This window comes from Brachypodium distachyon, chromosome 3, assembly GCF_000005505.3.
Source record: "Brachypodium distachyon strain Bd21 chromosome 3, Brachypodium_distachyon_v3.0, whole genome shotgun sequence".
Lineage (NCBI taxonomy): Eukaryota > Viridiplantae > Streptophyta > Magnoliopsida > Poales > Poaceae > Brachypodium > Brachypodium distachyon.
The window spans coordinates 21591439-21610912 of record NC_016133.3 but is presented as its reverse complement, the minus strand read 5'-3'; the positions used below and the strand labels follow the sequence as shown (position 1 = coordinate 21610912).

General features: G+C 45.8%; 1 protein-coding gene across 2 annotated transcripts; it reads left to right on the top strand.

Moving 5' to 3' along the window:
- Positions 1 to 2523: 2523 nt before the first annotated feature.
- Positions 2524 to 19398, top strand: LOC100832660. Of its 2 annotated transcripts, none has more exons than XM_010236340.3 (10): positions 2524 to 2642; positions 4299 to 4730; positions 4823 to 4919; positions 12951 to 12995; positions 13131 to 13399; positions 14701 to 14797; positions 14884 to 14979; positions 16823 to 17070; positions 17158 to 17247; positions 17330 to 19398. In XM_010236340.3, exons 2-10 carry the CDS (start codon positions 4318 to 4320, stop codon positions 19086 to 19088), a joined length of 3114 nt encoding a protein of 1037 aa, XP_010234642.1. In that variant the 5' UTR covers positions 2524 to 2642; positions 4299 to 4317; the 3' UTR covers positions 19089 to 19398. The 2 variants fall into 2 exon arrangements, with proteins under 2 accessions (XP_010234642.1, XP_010234641.1); XM_010236339.3 differs by having other exon boundaries at positions 13119 to 13399.
- The last annotated feature ends 76 nt before the right edge of the window (positions 19399 to 19474 follow it).

The window sequence follows — 19474 nt, the reverse complement described above, 5'->3', positions numbered from 1 at the left end:
AACAACAATTTCAATAGCTACGAAGGTGTTGGTATTCGAGCTGAGGTCGTTTCTTCTGCCAGCAACCGTTTCTAACCTTTTTCTTCAACTTTAGCTGCCAGATCATTTATCTGCTGACGTGTCTATACATAGTACCGGCTTAGTTCAACCATTGAAGATGCTTATGGTGCCACTCAAGGATACGATGGTCACGCATGCCCTGGACCCTTACGAACGTTGACCCGACAGAGACCTACATGGCGACGGTGCACAGAGCATCCTAGATGGACATCCATGTGTCCCCTTATCCTCAGGTGTCCTTGTCAGCTTGGGGTGAAGAAGTTTAACGTCCCATGAACAAGCTACCTACGTTGCAGTAGAAGAGAAGAAATATGCTGATTAACTGAGACGCGTCTGAATAATACATCATCTCTTCTCTACCGTTTATAAAAGCACCAACATTTTCTTTTTTAAGTCTACCCCACAAAAATATACAAACCATTCCCACCTCACAATTACCAAACAATTAGGCCCACTGAATCAGTTCTAACAACTAACTTTTAGTCTCCTATTTTTTTTTCTTGTACGTTTAGCGTTTAATTCACGTCCGACGCTCTGCCACCCGACTCCCGATCCGCACAGGAACACATCTTCCTCGATCTGACCACCCCTTCGCGTGCCTCCGCCCTCAACTCATCAGCGCGCCGCCACCCTCTCGCTGACTCGCTAGCCCGCCATCGCCCTTGCGCCCGGCACCTGCTGCCAACTCCTCTCCCGCCACCCTAACTCAAGCCCCGCAGCTGGGACACGCGAGGTGCCCAGACAGGTCAAGGCGCCACCGTTTTAACGAGACGTCATTGCCTTTGCGCCTGCACGAATCGCCGCGGACGCGGCCAGCTACGTAGGACATAATCATGGACAACTGCTGCCCATCATTTGCTTCTGGGGGGCTGTGTACTGCGAGATCATGGTGGAGCACTACCATGTGATCTCCCATCCTATTTTAAATTTGAAACATGTTCTATTGTGAAAATAAATACACATGATTAGCACGTGAAACATTCTTTCATTTGCAACACCCAAAACTCGGATGAAGATTGCTCTTGGAGTTGCGTATGCTCTGGAGTAAGATAGTTTGTGAAGCCTCCGAAGAAAAAGCAGGTTTAATTTTGTTTCCAATCGTCATCTGTTTCTAAGATTTTACCTTATGTTTCTCCGAATTTTGATTGCATTGATTATGTGTATATCATAGATGATTTAGTAGTCCTCAATTTTATGGATAATTTATTGGACTTGTCCTCGATTTGTTTGCAGTTACTGAATATATTTATCTTTGATTTTGTCAAGAACTGAAGTCCTATAAATTTTGCCTTTAGGTGATAACTGCACCTGTCTTGTGGAGAAATTAAATTCAAAATAAAGTGCTGCGAAGCCTGCAACGCACAAGCTCACTAGTGTGACTAGGATGTGACTAAAGAGTTCATGCTGATTAATTGACACACGTCTCAACGGTACATCTCATGGCTAGGAGCACCTCATACACGGTAACATGCGACACACTTCGGGTCCGTGAGGCTGTGTTTCGTACTAGTGTATTTTTTAGCCACTAGTGTTTTGATATTTGAGTGGTTTGGTTGTTCAGTCAAAACTCTGAAAAACCCAAGACACTAGTACGACAAGTGTTTAATTTGGTTAAAAACTGTTTTGTGGAGAAAAACTACGAATAATTTCCTCTAATTTTTCTCCTACCAAACAATCATTTGGGACATGGGCGGAGGACGAAAAGAATTCGAGGTCGGGAGAACTCTAAAGCATAGAAACAAATTGATGCAATTTTTTTTTCAAAAAATACACAAATTAATTATTTATAATGTGATTCTAAACATTATCGCTTAAAAAACAGAAACATATTTTAGAAGAAGTAGAACCTAGAAATTTAGAAACTAATTTCTAAATTTACCTCATTTTGTTACCCAAAATTAAGGTGACCTGGTGTCTTCTACCTTTTTCTTGATTTACCCCATTTTGTGACCCAAATGCCGAAATCTATCAATCCAGTCGAGTCTATCGATCCAGTCACCCGAGCGCGGAAGGATTCACAGGTCCACGAAGGGGCAGCGAGTCCCAGACCAGGGCCAAGAGGAAAATGATGTCCCAATGTCCCCAAAATCACGTTACTATCTCTTTATTTTCTCCTCTAAAAAAAATCTCTTTATTTTTCTTGATTCACATAACAGCCAGATTTAATCTCCTGTACCTAATTTATTGCTCCGATTTAAGGTAGGGCGCCATAACAGCCAGATTTAATCTCCTGTACCTAATTTATTGCTCCGATTTAAGGTAGGGCGGGCGTCCTACCGGGAGCTCCGCCCATGATTTGGGATATCTTGAAGTGAATAATAATACACTAAAAACATCAAAAACACCGGTGCCAATCAAGTCCGCCAGAGGGCACGAGCCAGAGGGCACGAGCGATAGCCACGCGTCGCAGGGAGGAGGCTTTCCGCAAAAAGCACGGAGCGGAGGGCGAAAGCGCAAAAAGGTTCGGGTCAGTACACGTGCCGTGGTAGCCGGTTAGCCGCGGTGTCAGCGCGACTCGTTAACCCCTGTCAAAGGCTCGAGGTTCCTCGCTCGGGAAGGGGAATCGCCTCTGCTCGCTCCAGGTACGGTTCTTGCCCCGGGTTACAATCCTTGGCCTCGATTCCTCGCACCATGCCGGCGCATTGACCTTTCGATACCCAAACATAATCCGCTTTCTTGCGCGTTGTTCTTGGCGGTTTCTTTTGGGGTTCTTTTTATGCAATGTGATGCAAATTTAGGGTTCTCGGTGCTGCCTCTACGAATTTAGGCGAAACTTATTCTTCGTGAGATTTCTTCGATTCCTGACCGGCTTTGTCCCAGGAATATCCCCTTTTTATTGCGGGTTTAGGGTTTTTCCTTTATTTTCTAAGGTCGTACCTATTTTTCTCTGTTGCAAGCGGAATTTTGTTAAATCGTCCTGTCGAAGCACCTTCATGCTGTATCCTAGGGCACGATCACCTCTGGACCTAAGAAGAACTGTAGCATTCCAATTAGAAGAACGGGTACCGCATTAGTTAGCTAAGAACAGTGTTACTGCTATAGACTTTCTTGGATTAGCATAAGAGGAGAGGACTCTGCAATTTCATTTACAGCTCGTCTGCACCCATCATTTGGGCATAGAATTGGAGAATTCATTTTGAATTCCAAAAAACAACTTGTTTGGTTGGCACGGAATTAGCCACAAGAATTCAATCTCAAATTCCATGGAATCACACTATAACTAGTCTTAATTCCTCTCTAAAAGCCATCATTTCTCTAGAAATTGTCTCTCATTGTTCAATTCCATGTGGTAGACAAACATGATTTTTCAACCCGGAATTCAAATTGTACCAAATGAAATCCTATCAAAAATTGGATTTCATTTCATTTTGTTCAAATGAAATGAATTCTTGGTTGCCAAACGAGCTGTTAGACATGTTCACTGAATTTATATGACAGGAAAAGTTTAGGTCAGAAGCAAAAAGCTAAAAGCAATATCTAGCTAATGAAAATAAAAGGTCACCAAAATCTGCTGCATCAATAATATGTACATAAGCTCTTTGTTTAGTTAATTTGGGGGCAGAGGTTGCTCCAAAATCGGGAGTTCTGGACTCTCTGCTTGAACATCAGGAATGCAAGAAAAGTGCAGTTGATTTAACAATATTTGCACAGGGCTGTGAATTCTGAGATATATCCTCTTCATCCATTGGAGCACATCCACAGTTTTGATTTGTGATTAATGTGGGTTAGTATAAGATGATCCATGCATGGTTAGGTAGCCTAAGATGCTTGGCCATCAATGATCAGGTTGGCCCTATCTAACATTGACATTTTGTCCCTATCAGTGTCTGAAGTCGAAGAGCTAACGTTGAGAAGAGATATTAATGACAATCCTGATATGTTTATCATGTTTCTTTTAAATGTGTATTAATGTAACTGCAGAGGATTTTTTAAGGTTCATTTGCAGTTCCAGATTTGTGTATTTAAAATATCCTTTTGGTTCATCGTCACTATCAAGATTTGTTCCATATATTTACGCTCATATGTTAATCTCAAGTCTTGCCAGGGTTACCTTTGACATATCATGAACTGTCATGAACCAAAACATACCGTAATTTTCATAGGGCTTTTTATTTATTTATTCTTTGCTAGGTGTTAGTGTTCTAGTCCATGTTGAACTATTAGGCGGATTCATAACTTGAAATTGATGAACTGTTGGTCTCCGACTCTCCACTGAAGTAAGATTTTTTTAATCTCAGATAGAATCCAGCAACCAGGATGTTTGACGATGATGATGATGCGGATCCACACTTTACTGCTGTTGATAAGTATCACTTTGAGAATGGCATGCAGGAGCCTGTCTCTTTGAGTGTCTTGCCTCTAAAGTTTGATGAGATTGATGAAGTAGCATGTCTTGATTCCACAAAGGTGGATTTGCATGGATTTGCGGACAATGGCCTCCATACAGTGCACGCGAAGGTGGTGGCTTGGAGAGTAGGATTTGATTATGAGCAGCCAAAGATCACAGTGCTTTCAAGCGAGGGCTATTGGATAGAGCTGTTGAAACCACGGAAATGCTATGAGAAGACTGTTCGATCAGTATTGATCTCAGTGCAGATGCTCCACTTTGTAAAGAAGTGGCCTAGAAAAGAAAATAGAAGCCTTTTGAATCACCTCTGTGAAGTTTTCAAGTATTCCATCTACATGCCTTTTCTTTATCATTTATTAGTCTCAGCTGATTATGAAAACTCACATGGTTTATGATTTTGTTATTTCAATGCAGTAAATTTGATATTAAACCTTCCGAGCGTGATTTAAAGAAGCAACATTCCATAATCAAGTTCTTCGCAGAGAGGGATCCAACTTTGATGAAGTCAAAGGTATACATGCTGAATCTTTCTGTAGAATATATAGGGCTGTACCACTATGTCAAGCTGTGTAAATACTGAATCCTGGTTTACGCTAGCCAAATTTTTGTTATGTCAAAGTCCTTAAACAAGCATACCTCTACGCTAAGGTGGTGAGATGGGCAACACACATAGTCAGGTAGTGGCATGTGCGGGGCACGCACTATTCCTCACTAGCAATATATGGAGAGGGTTTGCATTTGGGGTATGAGGGCAGGGGTCAGCAACAAAGATTGTTAATGCCTAGTATTGTAGTCATTGCTCATTCTTTTGTTCATGTTACTACCAGCCTGGCGGTAACTCCCACAAATGACCGCGCCCACAGTGACCGCGGATGAGCCAAATGGTTGTTTAGGCTAGGATTATATTAAGAATCAAGTAAATATAGAGCTAGGGGTTATCTACTTATCTTGTTGGAGTACTATAGATATGAGATCTGTTTGATTAGGAGTCAAAGCTAGGGATAATTAGATTTGGTTCGGTAGAGTCCCATTTATACTTCTCCATGGATAAGAATGCTTGTTTCCATTGATATTATGCAAGTTTTGCTTTGATTTTGTCCAATTGTCACATCGTCCAAATATAAGAGAGATAGTCTGTGCATTGACGTCTGTTGCTATGGCATGCTTTTTAAGTGGCTTGTGCAATGAGCATAATTAGCTACTTATTCCTTTTACAGCTGTAATTTTGTTGTTGTTGTGTGCAATTTTTGTGTTGGAAACTTGGAATGTTTGGGACATGTTTGGTTCACTTAGAGCATCTCCAACAGCATACCCACATCTGGGCAAAATACCCAAAAACCGGCAATATGGGTATTTTGGCCCAAAAGCCGGCTCCAGCAGCATACCCATATTTGGTGATACCCAAAAAATTTGGGTAGCTACCCATATTTTAGCTCCCAGCACCCAAATATGGGTATCTGGAGCCACAATAACCAAACGACCCAAACCACGCGCGGTAGAATAACTGCCTCAAGCAGGAAGGTTCCGAGCTTTGCCGCGCTGTCCGCCGCCCGGAAACCTCGCCCCAACCGGCGAGAAGGAGGCCACCGGCGACCTAACCACCGCACCTGACCCCTCCGCCACCTCCCCTGGGTGCCCCCGCCAGCGTTCCCCTGCCCCATCCAGCCCAGCCATGACCGCATCAGGCGCCGCCCCCAAGCCGAAGGCGCAGCGGTGGCTAGGGCTTGCACCGTCGCCGGCCGCGTCCCACGGACCCCTCCGGTGTTGAGCAACAAAGCAACACCTATTGGGAACGTATCCATGATCACCGCAAGGAAAACATCAAGGTGGCGGCCGAGGAGAGGAGGGCCGAGGTTGAGGAGAGGAGGGCCGCGGCTGAGGATATGATCAAAACGTTGGAACAGAACAAAAGATCATGTTCATGGACACAAATGCTCTAGATGCGAAGGGAAAAGCATATCATGAACTCTTACGTGATCAAATCTTGGCCTCGAGGACAGTGGGTAGGTTCATGGGAGGCGTGGGTGGCATGGGTGACAATTGTGCCATTTGAGAGCTTCATATGAACTATTTGTTGTGTTTTGATGCCCTTTTGTTTCTTCTCGTGACTTCAGTTTGAACTTGCCAGTTGCTATTATGTGTGGAATGATGTTTGGAATTTTATTTATCTCCTATCATGAAGTCTTAACATTTATTCGGATTTACATATGCAATTGTGTAGCTAGAGGTAGAAGATACAAATTGTGGGTGTTCAGTTTTCGGTACTCAGTTTTGGCTATGCTAGAAAAGTTGGAGCCATTTTGAGTACCCGTATTTTATCTCTCCCCTACCCATAATGGTTTTTGGGTGCCAAAAATTTGGATATGCCGTTGGAGATGCTCTTACATCTTGAAGGTTGTACTTGTTTAGGATGCAGTTGTTTTATTTAACCTAGTAACTTTAGATGTAGAGTTTGAATGCACAAGGCTATCCTTTTATATTTGGCTATCAGCTTGGTGTTAAAGTGCTTACTTGCATAATGGACCTTATGAGGCAGACCAAGACCCACGCGGCAGGAGGCCATGTAGGTGCAATACAGCCTTGTGATATGTCTTTATTCCTACAGATTAGTCTGATGTGTTTCCTTTAAATCAGAGAGTAGCCTGTTTGCTCCTTAGTAAGGCTTGTTACGTAGCCTAGATAGGGCCAGTTCTTTTCGGCTTCTAAAACAGCTTCTAGGTCTAGAACAGCTGAAGCAGAAACGAACTCGATTCCAATCAGTTTCTACCAGCAGCTCAACCCCAAAAATCCTTCATATGAGAAAAGGCTAGTCCAGGGCAGCTTCCTGGGCTTCTGAAAAATCCCACCTTTCTTTGCCTCAGAAAGGCACTCTAATTACATGAGAATGCCACCGCGTACCGCTTCGTTCTTTCCTCTCCCGTGCAGCCTCGAGCGAATCCTCCTATCTCCTCTCCTCTTTCTCTCCAGCCACGATTAGGGTTCCTCCGGCCACCACCCTGCTTCTCCGGGATGACCTCTGCCGCCGCCCTGCTGTTTCGCTGCTCCGCCGCCACGGATTCATCCCCGGCCGCCGCCTTCTCCTGAAGCCGAGCCGCCGCAGATTCGGCCTCGGGACGCCGCCGGATTCGTCCCAGAGCCGGATTCGTCCCAGAGCCGGTAGTCAGCCGCCGTCCGTGCTCCAGTATGAGCCGCCGCTCTACTCCTTCGCTTCTGGTTCAACTCAGCCATGGCTCCGCCAGTCAGCCGCCGCTCTGGCCATTCCTGTGGGCTGAAGCCATGGCGCCGCCACCGCCGGAATCCATCCCCTACAGGCAGTGATGGCGGCGCGACCGCGGGAATCCGCTACCCCGCCGGCTCAAGCCCTTACTCCGCCGCCGTCGCCCCGAACCCTTGTTCCGCCGCTGCCTGAACTTCCCCGTTGTTGTTGCTGCCTTGTTGCACGCTGCTCCAATTCTGTCAACGAAACGACATGCTGATCTTCTCATTTTCTTTTTTGAAACGGATGTGTTTGATCTTCTTGACCATGTTTTTGCATGAGTAGCAATGGATGAGTAGAAAATTTCATGGATGAGTAGTGACAGATTATTAGAATTTTGTGCATATGAATGTATAGAACAGAACTCTCCGTGGATGAGTAGCGATGGATTAATAGAATTTTTTTTAATATGAATGTGCAGTAAAACAATACTAGTACCAGTAATTGATATCAACTAGTAAAATTAAAACAATGTGAAGACTTTTCACCAGAATACATGGACAACAAGCTGAGACGTAGAAACCGAAAAGAACTGGACTGCAGTTTCATTGTGTCCTTTTCCCACCACAGTTTCTGGGGGTAGAGAAGCTTAAGCCGTTTATGGAGAAGCCGAAGCCGAAAAGAACTGGCCCATAAGGGCATAGTGTATTATGAATAAACCAAGTAGGCAACTCCCAAACCTCCTTTGGCTCTGAGTCACAGGGTTATTATCTCAGTGTGATGTCGAACACAGTTACAACCTTCACTTCAATCCTTTTCAATGAAAACCTGAGACGATGTGAAGCCGTCACCTTGTTACCGTGAATGACATGGTGTCACGTGACGCGTCCTTGATACATGGCGGGCAGAATAGGCGGCGCATCCGGGGGAGGCCCATGGTATTTCTTCAAAACACCAACATGGAAGACATTATGGATACGAGCACGAGGTGGCAGCTCCAAGCGATAAGCCACTGAATCAATCTTGCCAATGACCTTGTAGGGACCATAAAATTTAGGTGCCAACTTGCCCTTTGCACCTGCGCCGAGGAAGGCTGCTGGTCTGTGGTGTAAGCGCAGCCAAGCCCATTCGCCAACGTCGAAGGAAAGCTTGCCATCATAATAATGCTTGTAGTGCTGGGCAGCCTGGACCAGATGCTCACGGATGTCAATCAAAAACTGGTCACGGTCGGCGATGTTGCGTTCCACAGCTTGATTGCGGATTTCGCCCGATGTATATGTCCGTAAAGACGGAGGATCACGTCCATAGACCGCACGGAAAGGCGTGTCCTTCGGGGCAGTGTGGAAGGAGGTGTTGTAGCAATACTCTGCCCAAGGGAGCCAATGAAGCCACTGCCGAGGACGGTCACCCGTGAAGCAGTGCAAATACATGGCAATGACTCGATTGACAGCCCCTGACTGGCCATCCGACTACGGGTGGAATGCCGAACTCATATGCAGGCGAGAGCTTTCCAAAACCCGGAAGTGAAAACCACATCGAGGTCAGAGACGATGGAGGCTGGAACGCCATGGAGGCGAACAATGTCGGCGAAGAAGGCCTTAGCCACCGACTCCGCAGTGTAGGGATGCGCCAGCGGAATAAAGTGTGCATACTTGGAGAAGCGATCAACGACGGTGAGGATGGCGCTTTTGCCACCCACCTTTGGCAGCCCTTTGATGAAGTCCATGGAGATATCTTCCCAAACACGAGACGGCACGGCCAAAGGCTGAAGTAGACCAGCCGGATGGAGCTGCTCGGTCTTGTTGCGCTGACACACCATGCAAGCCCGAATGTAGTCCTGGAGAGCAGCACGGGCTTGCGGAAGGTGGAAGTCGCGGCGAAGCCGATGAAGTGATTTTTGAATGCCTTCATGGCCCTCGTCGTGAGCGGCCAGCAGGACATCCGCCACCAATGGAGATGATGGGGGCACGTACGCAAGGCGCTCGAAGGTGACAAGGCCATCCACGAGGGCCCAAGGGGACCCTAACTCGCCAACCTCCAACTGCTCACGCAATGTGATGAGAGCAGGGTCAGTGTGGGCTGCTTGGCGAAGAGCGTCGAAGAGGTCGAAGGCGGGACCCGTGATTGCACAGGCACGGGCGTCGGGGAAGTCGCGTCGAGAGAGAGCGTCGGCCACTATGTTAAGGCGGCCAGGTTTATTCTCCACCGTGAAGTTGAACCCCAAAAGTTTGCCAACCCAATGATGTTGGGGTATTGTCGCCACTGATTCCTCCCCAAAGGCACACTTGGAGCGCTTGAGATAGAGTTGGTGTTGCTGCATGAGCTCCAGGACAACCTTGACGTGACGGATGTGGTCTGACCAAGATGAGCTGTACACCAAAATATCATCCAAAAAGACCAGCACAACACAAATTGACGTAGAAAGGGACGAAGAACGTAAGGCCTGGAAGGTTGCCGGAGCGTTCGTGAGGCCAAAGGCCATGACGAGAAACTCGAAGAGGCCTTCATGGGTGCGGAACGCGGTCTTGTGTACGTCCTCCGGGCACATGCGTACTTGGTGATAGCCAGAGCGCAGATCCAGCTTGGTGAAGAACAGGGGCAGAGGCAGGAAAAAAATATAGGGAGGGCCAGAATAGAAGGGATAATTTATTAGGGGGGCCAAAGCATAAAAATATGAAGCTTACATGATTAAATTGCAATGATTATACAGGGGCTTAACTAGAAATTGCAAATCTTAGGGGCCTGGGATGTCCCTCCGACAACTGGTGAAGAAGTGGGCGCCCTTAAGCTCATCGAGTAGTTCGTCGACGACGGGGATGGGAAACTTGTCTTTGACCGTGTTGGTGTTGAGGGCGCGGTAGTCGACGCAGAAACGCCAAGACCCGTCGCTCTTTCGGACGAGGCGCACCGGGGAAGAGAACTCCGAGGTGCTGCGTCGAATCAGCCCACGTTCCAGCATGTCTGCACATTGCCTCTCAAGCTCGTCCTACTGGGCAGCAGGGTAGCAGTATGGGCGGACAGCTACCGGAGCGGCTCCCGGCACCAAACGAATGCGGTGGTCGTGGGTGCGTGACGGCGGCAGCCCCTTGGGCTCAGCGAAAACATCCGAGAAGTTGGCGAGGAGGTTGTCAAGGAGGTCACGAGCCGTGCTGACTTGGACATGGTGGAGGTGGCCCGTGGCTGAGAGGCCGTACCACTCGACGCGGTGATCTGTCTGCCAGAAGGACATGTAGAGCCGCTCAAAATCCCATAGGATGGGTCCAAGAGTCTTGAGCCAGCGAGTACCCAAGACGACGTCGAAGCCGCCCAATGGGATGGCGTAAAGGTCCACCACAAAGCTCTCTTGATTGATGGCAATGGCGGTGTGTCGAAGCAGCCCGCCGCAGGTGACGTGGTCTCCATTGGCGACGGTCACCCGGGGGCGACGACCAGTAGAGAACGGGGTGCCAACGTGTGCTGCTAACTCCTTGCTAATGAAGTTGTGGGTGCTGCCCGAGTCGAGGAGGGCGAGGAGCTCACGCTCCCCAACGATACCAATCGAAAATAAATAGACACTCAAAAAAAGTACATGCTCAAACATCATTAACGAACTCCTTATCAATCTCGATTCATTTCAATATGAGGACAAGAATTGAATTGATTCAATTAATTACAATAAAACAATTACACAACAAAAGAGAAAAGAAGGTATTTGTTGGCAGTAGATGGGTTTTACTAAATCAAAATTGTGATTCTTCAGTTATTTTTTTTGATTTGTAATTCTTATAATTTTTACTCTTTCTAAGTTTTCTTATTGCCGAGCCATAGTAATAGCACCTATTAAAGAAACTTGCATGGTGTCGCTGGTGCGGACGCCGGTGATGGCGAGGAGTGAGATTTGGAGGTTCTCCTCCTCCTCCTCGTCGGCGACCTCGATATAAAATAAGCGCTTGCAGTGATGCCCACGGACAAATTTCTCATCACAATTGAAGCACAGCCCCTTGGCCCGCCGTTCCTCCATCTCGGCGGCGCTCAGCTTCTTGAAGACGGGTGCTGCTCCTGGGATCGCCGGTAGCGACAACCTGGGCGGTATTGGGCGGACGCGGCGGCCTGTTCGGGCTTGGGGGGCCTGCTGCTGCAGTTACGGAGGCAAGATGCTCGAAGGAGACAACCTTGTCCATGGCAGCCTCGAGAGTGGTCAGGCGAAGCATCTCGACATGGGTTTTGAGAGGCTCGCCAAGGTTGTTGGTGAATATGTTGCGCTCCGCTTCGGGTTGGCGCGTGTAGGAGGCCCGAAGTGCTGGGAGATGAGGTCGACGAATTCTGTCCAAGAAGGCCGCCCCATCTTCTCTTCCAGATGGCCGTACCAGAGGGCAGCGGCATCCGTGAGGTGGTAGGACGCCAGCCAGGTCTTGTCAGTGGCAGGAGTTCGCTGTCCGATGAAGAAGCGATTGCATCTCATCAGCCAGTGTCGAGGTTCACCCGTGCCGTCGTAGGTGGGGAAATCAAGCTTGTAGAGGCGAGGTGGCCGGTCTTCTCCTGCCCCAAGTGGCGATATCGGGCAGCGGAAGGGGCCATGATGCATGGCTGCCCGCGGCAAATCCTCCGCGTCGAGGGAGGGACCACCATGGCTGGCACGTTCCAGCCGGGTGATGGCCAAATTTTGCGCCCGTTGCTGTTGAGGTAGATCATCGTAGTCCGCAGAGTTTCTTCGAGGGCATCAAGGGTCGTTGTAACTTCTTTGCGAAGGAGTTCGATGCCATCGGCGACTTCGCCAAGGCTCTGAGTGACGCCCTCAAAATCTTCGTGCTCCTTGGCGATGAGTTCCTCTAGGGTTTTCGGTGGATTGGGCTGTTTGGGGCTGGTCGACATGGCTTCAGGTGCAGCGGAGATCGACTGCTCTGACACCAAATTGTCACGTGCTTGGGAAATTTGGGAATTAGAGGAAGATCGCAGGAAGTAAGGGTGCTCTACGGGAGGACGAGGCTTGTAACCTCGTCGCCCCGTGGCAGGGAATTGGGGCGCCCAGGGCGCAGGGGAAGATAGGGTTTGGGTTTTTGATTGCTTGCTTTATTGATTGACTAGAGGGGACTATAAATAGCCCTTACAAACTTGGGGATCAAGCTAGACTCTTACAGAATTGGAATAGGACTCCTAATCAGATTGGAAACAGTAGGGAAAACCTTCTACAGGACGAAACCTTTCTATCTCCAATCTGGACTCTTAATTACTCAAATTAACTAAGCTGACCCAGATGTTGGGTCCTTCTCTGCCCTATACGTGTGCGCCCACATGACACATGGAACTCTATTTTCTTCAAATTTTCTCTATAGTTAATGGTGGGTTTACCATGACTTCTTTCATCAGATTCTTCAAAGGATAATGGAGAATACACCCAGGAAAACAAAAAAGGTACATTAAGATTCTAATCTTCCGTTATCTAAATGTTTTGAAAAACCGAGTAGATCTGCCTTCTTTGAAATCTTCTAAACTAAAAGGTCATTGTATCTTTTTTATGCTTTTAATTTGGATTAGCCCATTTTAAAGGGTGTAGGTGCCACAGAGCGGCTTGTTGCAAGCAGCAGTGACGATGAAGAAGACTTAGACAATGACGATGATGATTACAATGACAAAGATGACAACAGTGATGATGATTCTAGCTGCAACAATGATTATAATGATGGTGATGACAACAGCAATGATGATTCCAGCTTCAAAGATGATGATAGCGATGATGATGGTGATATTGACAAAGATGATGATACTGGTACTGATAACTTATGTGCAATGTGTGACAATGGAGGGAAATTGCTAAGGTAGGTACCCAAAAGACTTCTGGTTTAATGCGGAGTTTGGGTGGATTGGTATGTGTTGTGGTCTGTTAGAACTATGGAATGTCAAGCTTGAGATCATTAATACCTTCTAACTGACTATATATATGAACAAGTCAATTTTACTCTGTTGTAATATCACATTTATCTTCTTAATCACTTGAAGGAATATTTGTTCCAGCGAACCCCTGGCCCATAAATTGTAATACCAAACCACTTCACCCACGAGTCTTGTTTTGAGAGCGACTTTGTCGTCGTGGCTGCGACGTGGCCAGGTTTTACCACCATGGGATCCTACATGTTCCTTTATTTTCTTCTTCTCCTCCTCCAGTTGTCTTCCCAAGTATGCGGTCGAGCTATCAAAAACCTCTTAAGCAAAAGTGGGGTCCAGGCGTTAAGTGAACTGGTATTGGAGCATGTATCCTTTGGAACTTCTGAATTCCCTCGGATTTTATAATTGATACGAGTAACAATTGCATTAGACATGCGACAGCGATTGTAATGCCAAACCGCTGAAACTTGAATACTTACAAAACCTTTAGTTTTTTACTTTTATTTTGGCTACTTCAAGAAGGCTGAGGAGAGATCATGAATAGGCTATGCGCCTATGCATATGATGTACTGGGCCTTAAGGGTGTGCTTATGGAGTGGTGAGCCACACATTTATAGGATAACATAACATTTGGCTCAGAAGCAAATGTTATCTATACTGGTCTGAGAGATGTCATTTCTGTTTGCAACATCCATATAAACTAAAATTGCTTTACTGTTTCCTTTGAATTTTTTTTTACTCATGATAGCTGGATGGGTCATTTGTTTACTTTTTGTTGGCGATGTATCATACATATATATTGCTTGCTCTCATTTTCAGCCCCTCATTCTTCGCGTTGCTCATCTCATGATTTCTAAACGACCCCTGTGCTATAGTGGGTTTGATGTGTTTCTTGCCGGTTACCTTCTTGCAACAAGCTGGTAATCAGGTTCCAAATATCCTGGCGGATAGCGGGATTTGTAATACAAACCTGTTTTCCTTATTTTGGAAACTATTTCAAAACGTTTGAATAACTGATGCTGCTTGAAATTACAAAAATGAAAAGGTGAAAAAGAAAGGCACCTTGCTGGAAATAAACTATTAAGCCTTCCAGTTACCGGCATGCTGGTGGGTTTTGTGATTTTCCCAAAATCCAGAACTTCCATGGAGAATCCGTTTTGTGTCAGTAATCTATTAACTTCTGGCAAGAGGTTAATTAATTGAATAATTTGATTCTATCTTCAATTTGATGTAGCTGTGAAGGACGATGCAAAAGGGCTTTCCATCCCAGAGAGAAGGATGGAAGGGAATCTAATTGCGATACTCTTGGTTTCTCTTCTGCACAACTACAGGTGCTTCTAAAAGTTGACTGACAGACCCTGCAGTTTTTTCACTTATCTGGTTCAAACTTATGACTGTCATTTTGACATAATTGCAGGAAATTGGTCATTATCTGTGCAAGAACTGTGAATTTCAGCAACACCAGTGTTTCAAATGTGAAGATCTTGAGCCATCCGATGGGCCGAATGCTAAGGTAACACATTGCATCTTCCTTACAAGAAAGTGGACACGTGGTTTGTTGAGATCACAGGGTTTTTTGTACTTGTCATTCAAAGATAATGCTTGCCTTCCTGCAAAGAGTATGTTCATTGCTTATTCCTATTTTATGTAGTACCCTTATTTCATGCCTCGAAAATCACTAAACCTGCTTGCATTGATATTTCTTTATTAAATGATACTTGCATCCTATGCCTTCGTATGAAAATATTCAAATCCTGTTCCTCGATGTCTTTATTCTCTTATATGTTTTGAGTTCTGAGCAACTGATGTTTTTTGGTATTTCTCTGTGCCTTGCTCATTTTGTGGTGCTGTACATGCCATTGATGCTCATGGGTGTGATCCGGGATTGTGTTTAGATATGCTTCGAAGTCCCCCTTTAATAACTATCTTTGTCCTTCCTTCTCGTATCTTTTCTTTATCCTTACTCTCTTGTAACTTGGAGCCAGTGGTGGTTCATTTTCATCCTCTCCCCTGCTTTACAAATCGTGGTCTGACTTGTGGGGCCATCAAATCCCTGGAACCCTGCGCCTCGCTCATTGTGTCATCCCCCCCCCTCCCCCCCCCCCCACCTCCAACGTGCACACACACAACCGCTGCACCTTGATATCCGCTCGCTTTGGTCACGCCATCTGATTCCCCTTCCTACCACCATGATCCCGGGACACACTGAAGCCATCCTAGGTAGTGCTTCTCTACAGTGCATGTACATGATGCTTTTACCTACTCATACCGAACATGGCAATGGCATGAGGACATCATTGGAAGTCCCACATGGTGGTACTTCCTCATATTGAGTTGAGTAAGTGTAATTTTCCATGCTACCTAATACTCCCTCTGTCCCATATTGACTCAAATTGTCTAATAAATATGGACGTATCTATATACCAAAATACGTCTAGATACATGTAGTATTTCGGCACTTAATATGGGACGGAGGGAGTACATGTTTGGTAGAATGTCTCAGTTGTCTGTGGTGTTCAGCTTCAGCAGGTGATTAGTATCTTACATAAAGTGCCTAATACATGAGTTCAATATTTAAAGAGTGACATGAGAACTGGAGTATTTCTTTTGTGAGAGTGTCATGTGGTGCCAACCAGCTAAGGACTTGGTGTCCGAGTTTGTTTCAAGATTAGTTTAAATCTTAGGTAATAAGATCTGGAGATGGAAAGGTTTCTCCTGCTGTTTTCAAATCTGTTAGGAGTCTGTTTCGAACTTCTGTTAAGAGTCTGGCTTAGCCTCCAAGTTGAAATTGGGTTATTTATAGTTCCCTCTAGTTGATCAATGAAGCAGACAGAAATTTACCCAAACCTGATTCTCACCCCTTTCTCCTGTGCCTCGGCATCCCTTCTCATCCTCTTCCCCAGCAATAGGTCGGCAAGCTGCGCCCTCCAATTACACACGGCTATAACTGATATCCAATCTGTGCCCCTTAGACCCCCCAAACACTTAACAGTGAGCTTGACATGTTTGGAGGAACTAGGATCTGGTTTGCAACGAAGATAGGTAGAGCCAAGGGACGGGCGCAGAGGAAGAAGAAAATGATGTTTTCTTCTAGGGCGAGGGTCCAGAAGGAGACACACCACAGAGCGGGAAAAAGCTAGAGAGGGCGCGGTGGTCACTGGGAGGGACAAGCGCTAGGAAGGGTCTGACACTTGTCGTGTCATGGTTGGAAACAGTTGAAGTTTGTGGAAAGAACAATATCCTCATCAGCATCTTTCTATGTTTTAGTTTTAGTTTTCCGTAGCAACGGGCGTGGCACGTAGCTAGTCTTCATGGTTCTAGTGTTTCCAAGTTTCTAAAGTGCACATTTTTTCTAGGTGTTCCAATGTTATAAAGCATGTTGTGGGCACTTCTACCACCCCAGTTGTATTGCCAAATTACTTGAGCCTCATGACAACGATGGAGCTTGTGAGTTGGAGAAAAGGATTGCTGCCGGGATGGCATTTACATGTCCTGCACATTGGTGCTCTAAATGCGGAAAGATGGAAGACCATACTGAAATACCATTGTGGCTTGCGGTCTGCCGGCGTTGTCCAATATCGTATCACAAGAAATGCTTGCCTAGGTGCTCTGCATTACCCAGATTAGTTGCTTTTAGTTTATTTAGTTATTTTATTGCTTTGTTCTCATTGCATTTAATGGTTTATCACAGAAACATTTCCTTTGAAGACTTTGAAGAGAAGGATGGCAGAAAAAGTATACGTGCTTGGCACCTGGATGATAGAATTATCATTTACTGCAGGTATCGGTAATTCCTTGTTTGTTTCCTGATGTTTCTCTGCAGTTGCCTCTCAGAGCATCTAACTTATGTTAAAATCTTGCAGACAGCATGAAATAGAAGACAAGATCGGAACACCTCGCAGAGACCATATAAAGTTACCTTCTATAAAAGATAGTGGCACTATTGGAACACATTGCATGGACCATATGAAGTTATCTTCAACTACAGAAAGTACAAGAGATCTTGCTAAGAAGAAAGCACAAGTGACTGGCAAAAGGAAAATGAACACCGATCAAGGTTTAACAGGAACTGAAAAGCTGTCAAATAAGATTAGTCAAGAAAAAGCCGGCCAAATCCAAGGAGTTGTCATCAAGAATGACACTGTCCATTTAAACCGAGGGCACTGTGATGAGCTAGACAAACTTACTGTGGACGAACAGGCAAAAGGGGATGAAAATAACGCCAAATCTGGAAAAGAAAGAAAGATGCATAGGGGAGAAAATGCATATGGACATGACTTGACACTAGAGAAGGGGAAGACTCCTGGGGTCAAAAGTAATACATCTGGTTTAACTATCGGGGGGTTGACATCAGGTCATATTGATGACCCCACTCCAGAAAAGAAATTGCAGATTGCATATGTGAAGACGCCTACTTCAAACAGAATAAATAGTTCCCAAGACTCTGGATGGGATGGTGAGAAACAAGTTTATGGAAGCGATGCCTGCCAGCAGGATCCGAAGAGTCCTCATTGCAATGATAATTCGAAAGCAACAGAAATAGATACTTCAGTTGACAAGTCAAGAGCAAGACGGGGACAGGAGGAACAGGCATCTGATGGTAACATGTTGGACTTGGATACCAACAGAAAGAAGTTTCACAAGAAAAATGGAGATGTTCGTGACAAAGTTCAAAGCCCTCAAAGAATCCGTGACATCGAAAATCCTCGGTCAAAAAGTCTTCCTCAGCGTACTGATGACCAGAGAGCTTCAAAGTCTTCTGAATACATTGGCAGAGAGGGAAGGGGATCAAGTAGAGGAGAGTGGAGGGATAACAGGAGAGCAAGTAAACATAACTCACTCTCGGGGAGGAGAAGTCCTCAAAAGAGATCAAGGGCCTCTTCTCCGCAACGGCGAAGGATGGACTATCTAAGAAGCAATAACCAACACAGATATGAGCAAGGACGACGCGATGATTATTCCAGTGATGGTGATGTTGGTAGAAGGAGGTTGAGCCCCCAGCAACCAGCATTTTCTCGTGATGATTTTGGTACTATGCCCAGTCCCCCTTCATCTCGGGGAAGAGCAGAATATGGTACCAGCGAAAGACGTACGAGAAGAGCGGAAGAATATGAAAGGCATGGTTCCCCTTGGTACCTGAGAAGACCTGAAGGTGCTACTAGTCGAATGGATGACTCCAGTTTGTACGCACTAGGATCAGATTATGCAATGGACCGGACAAGTGTTCCTGTCCATCATCCACGCAACGTCGATCTTGATTACGGTGACTACCATTTGATGGACATTGCTCGAGTTGATAGGCATTCTGCGTATGGAGCGCGAACTGACACTGGCTGGGGCGAAAATGCAGCATTGAGTGGTGGGGGTTTCAGTGATTATGGACTCGGATCAGATTACCCACCAAGACTGAGATCAGATTCCGCACCAAGACTGAGATCAGATTCCCCACCAAGGAACGGATTTAAATTGGGTGATTTGGCTTTCGCTGCAGGTTCAGTTACGGACAAGTATGTTCCGCAGCTTGACCAAACGAATCATTATACAACAAGAGGCCATGGTGGCCTAAGTGATGTGAGCTTCCAGCGCGGACATCAGAACTCGTATAGATATAGTCTCTTCTAGTAGATTGCTACTGTTCTGGTTCTTGTTAACCTGGCCCTAGTCACTCTACAAGAGCCCTGCAGGAAACCAAGAGTTAAAACCTTCTTAGCCTTGAAACAGATGTCTTTTAATAATTTGTGAGAGTAGAGTATGTTGCATTATGTTTTCGCCACTGGCTTTGTCCTTGGTACATCAGGCTTCTGTGGAACAGGTGTATCTGGTGATTAGGAATTACTGGACAAGCTTTGGTCACAAGCGATTTCTTGTCTTACAACAGATTTTTATTTCATCTACCTAGGTAAACAAAAATTATCCGCTTAATTTGCTGGCCTGTTTGTGATCTTTCAACAGTTATTGTATTTTTGTCTTAGTAGCTCATTAAGATGTTCTGGCGATGTAGACGCCAC

Excerpts from the sequence above, each read along its gene's own strand:
- LOC100832660 (XM_010236339.3), top strand. The coding sequence starts at position 4,318 with ATGTTTGACGATGATGATGATGCGGATCCACACTTTACTGCTGTTGAT. Across the intron at positions 4,731-4,822 it reads CACCTCTGTGAAGTTTTCAA|TAAATTTGATATTAAACCTT; the intron begins GTATTCCATCTA and ends ATTTCAATGCAG. Across the intron at positions 17,248-17,329 it reads AGAATTATCATTTACTGCAG|ACAGCATGAAATAGAAGACA; the intron begins GTATCGGTAATT and ends AAAATCTTGCAG.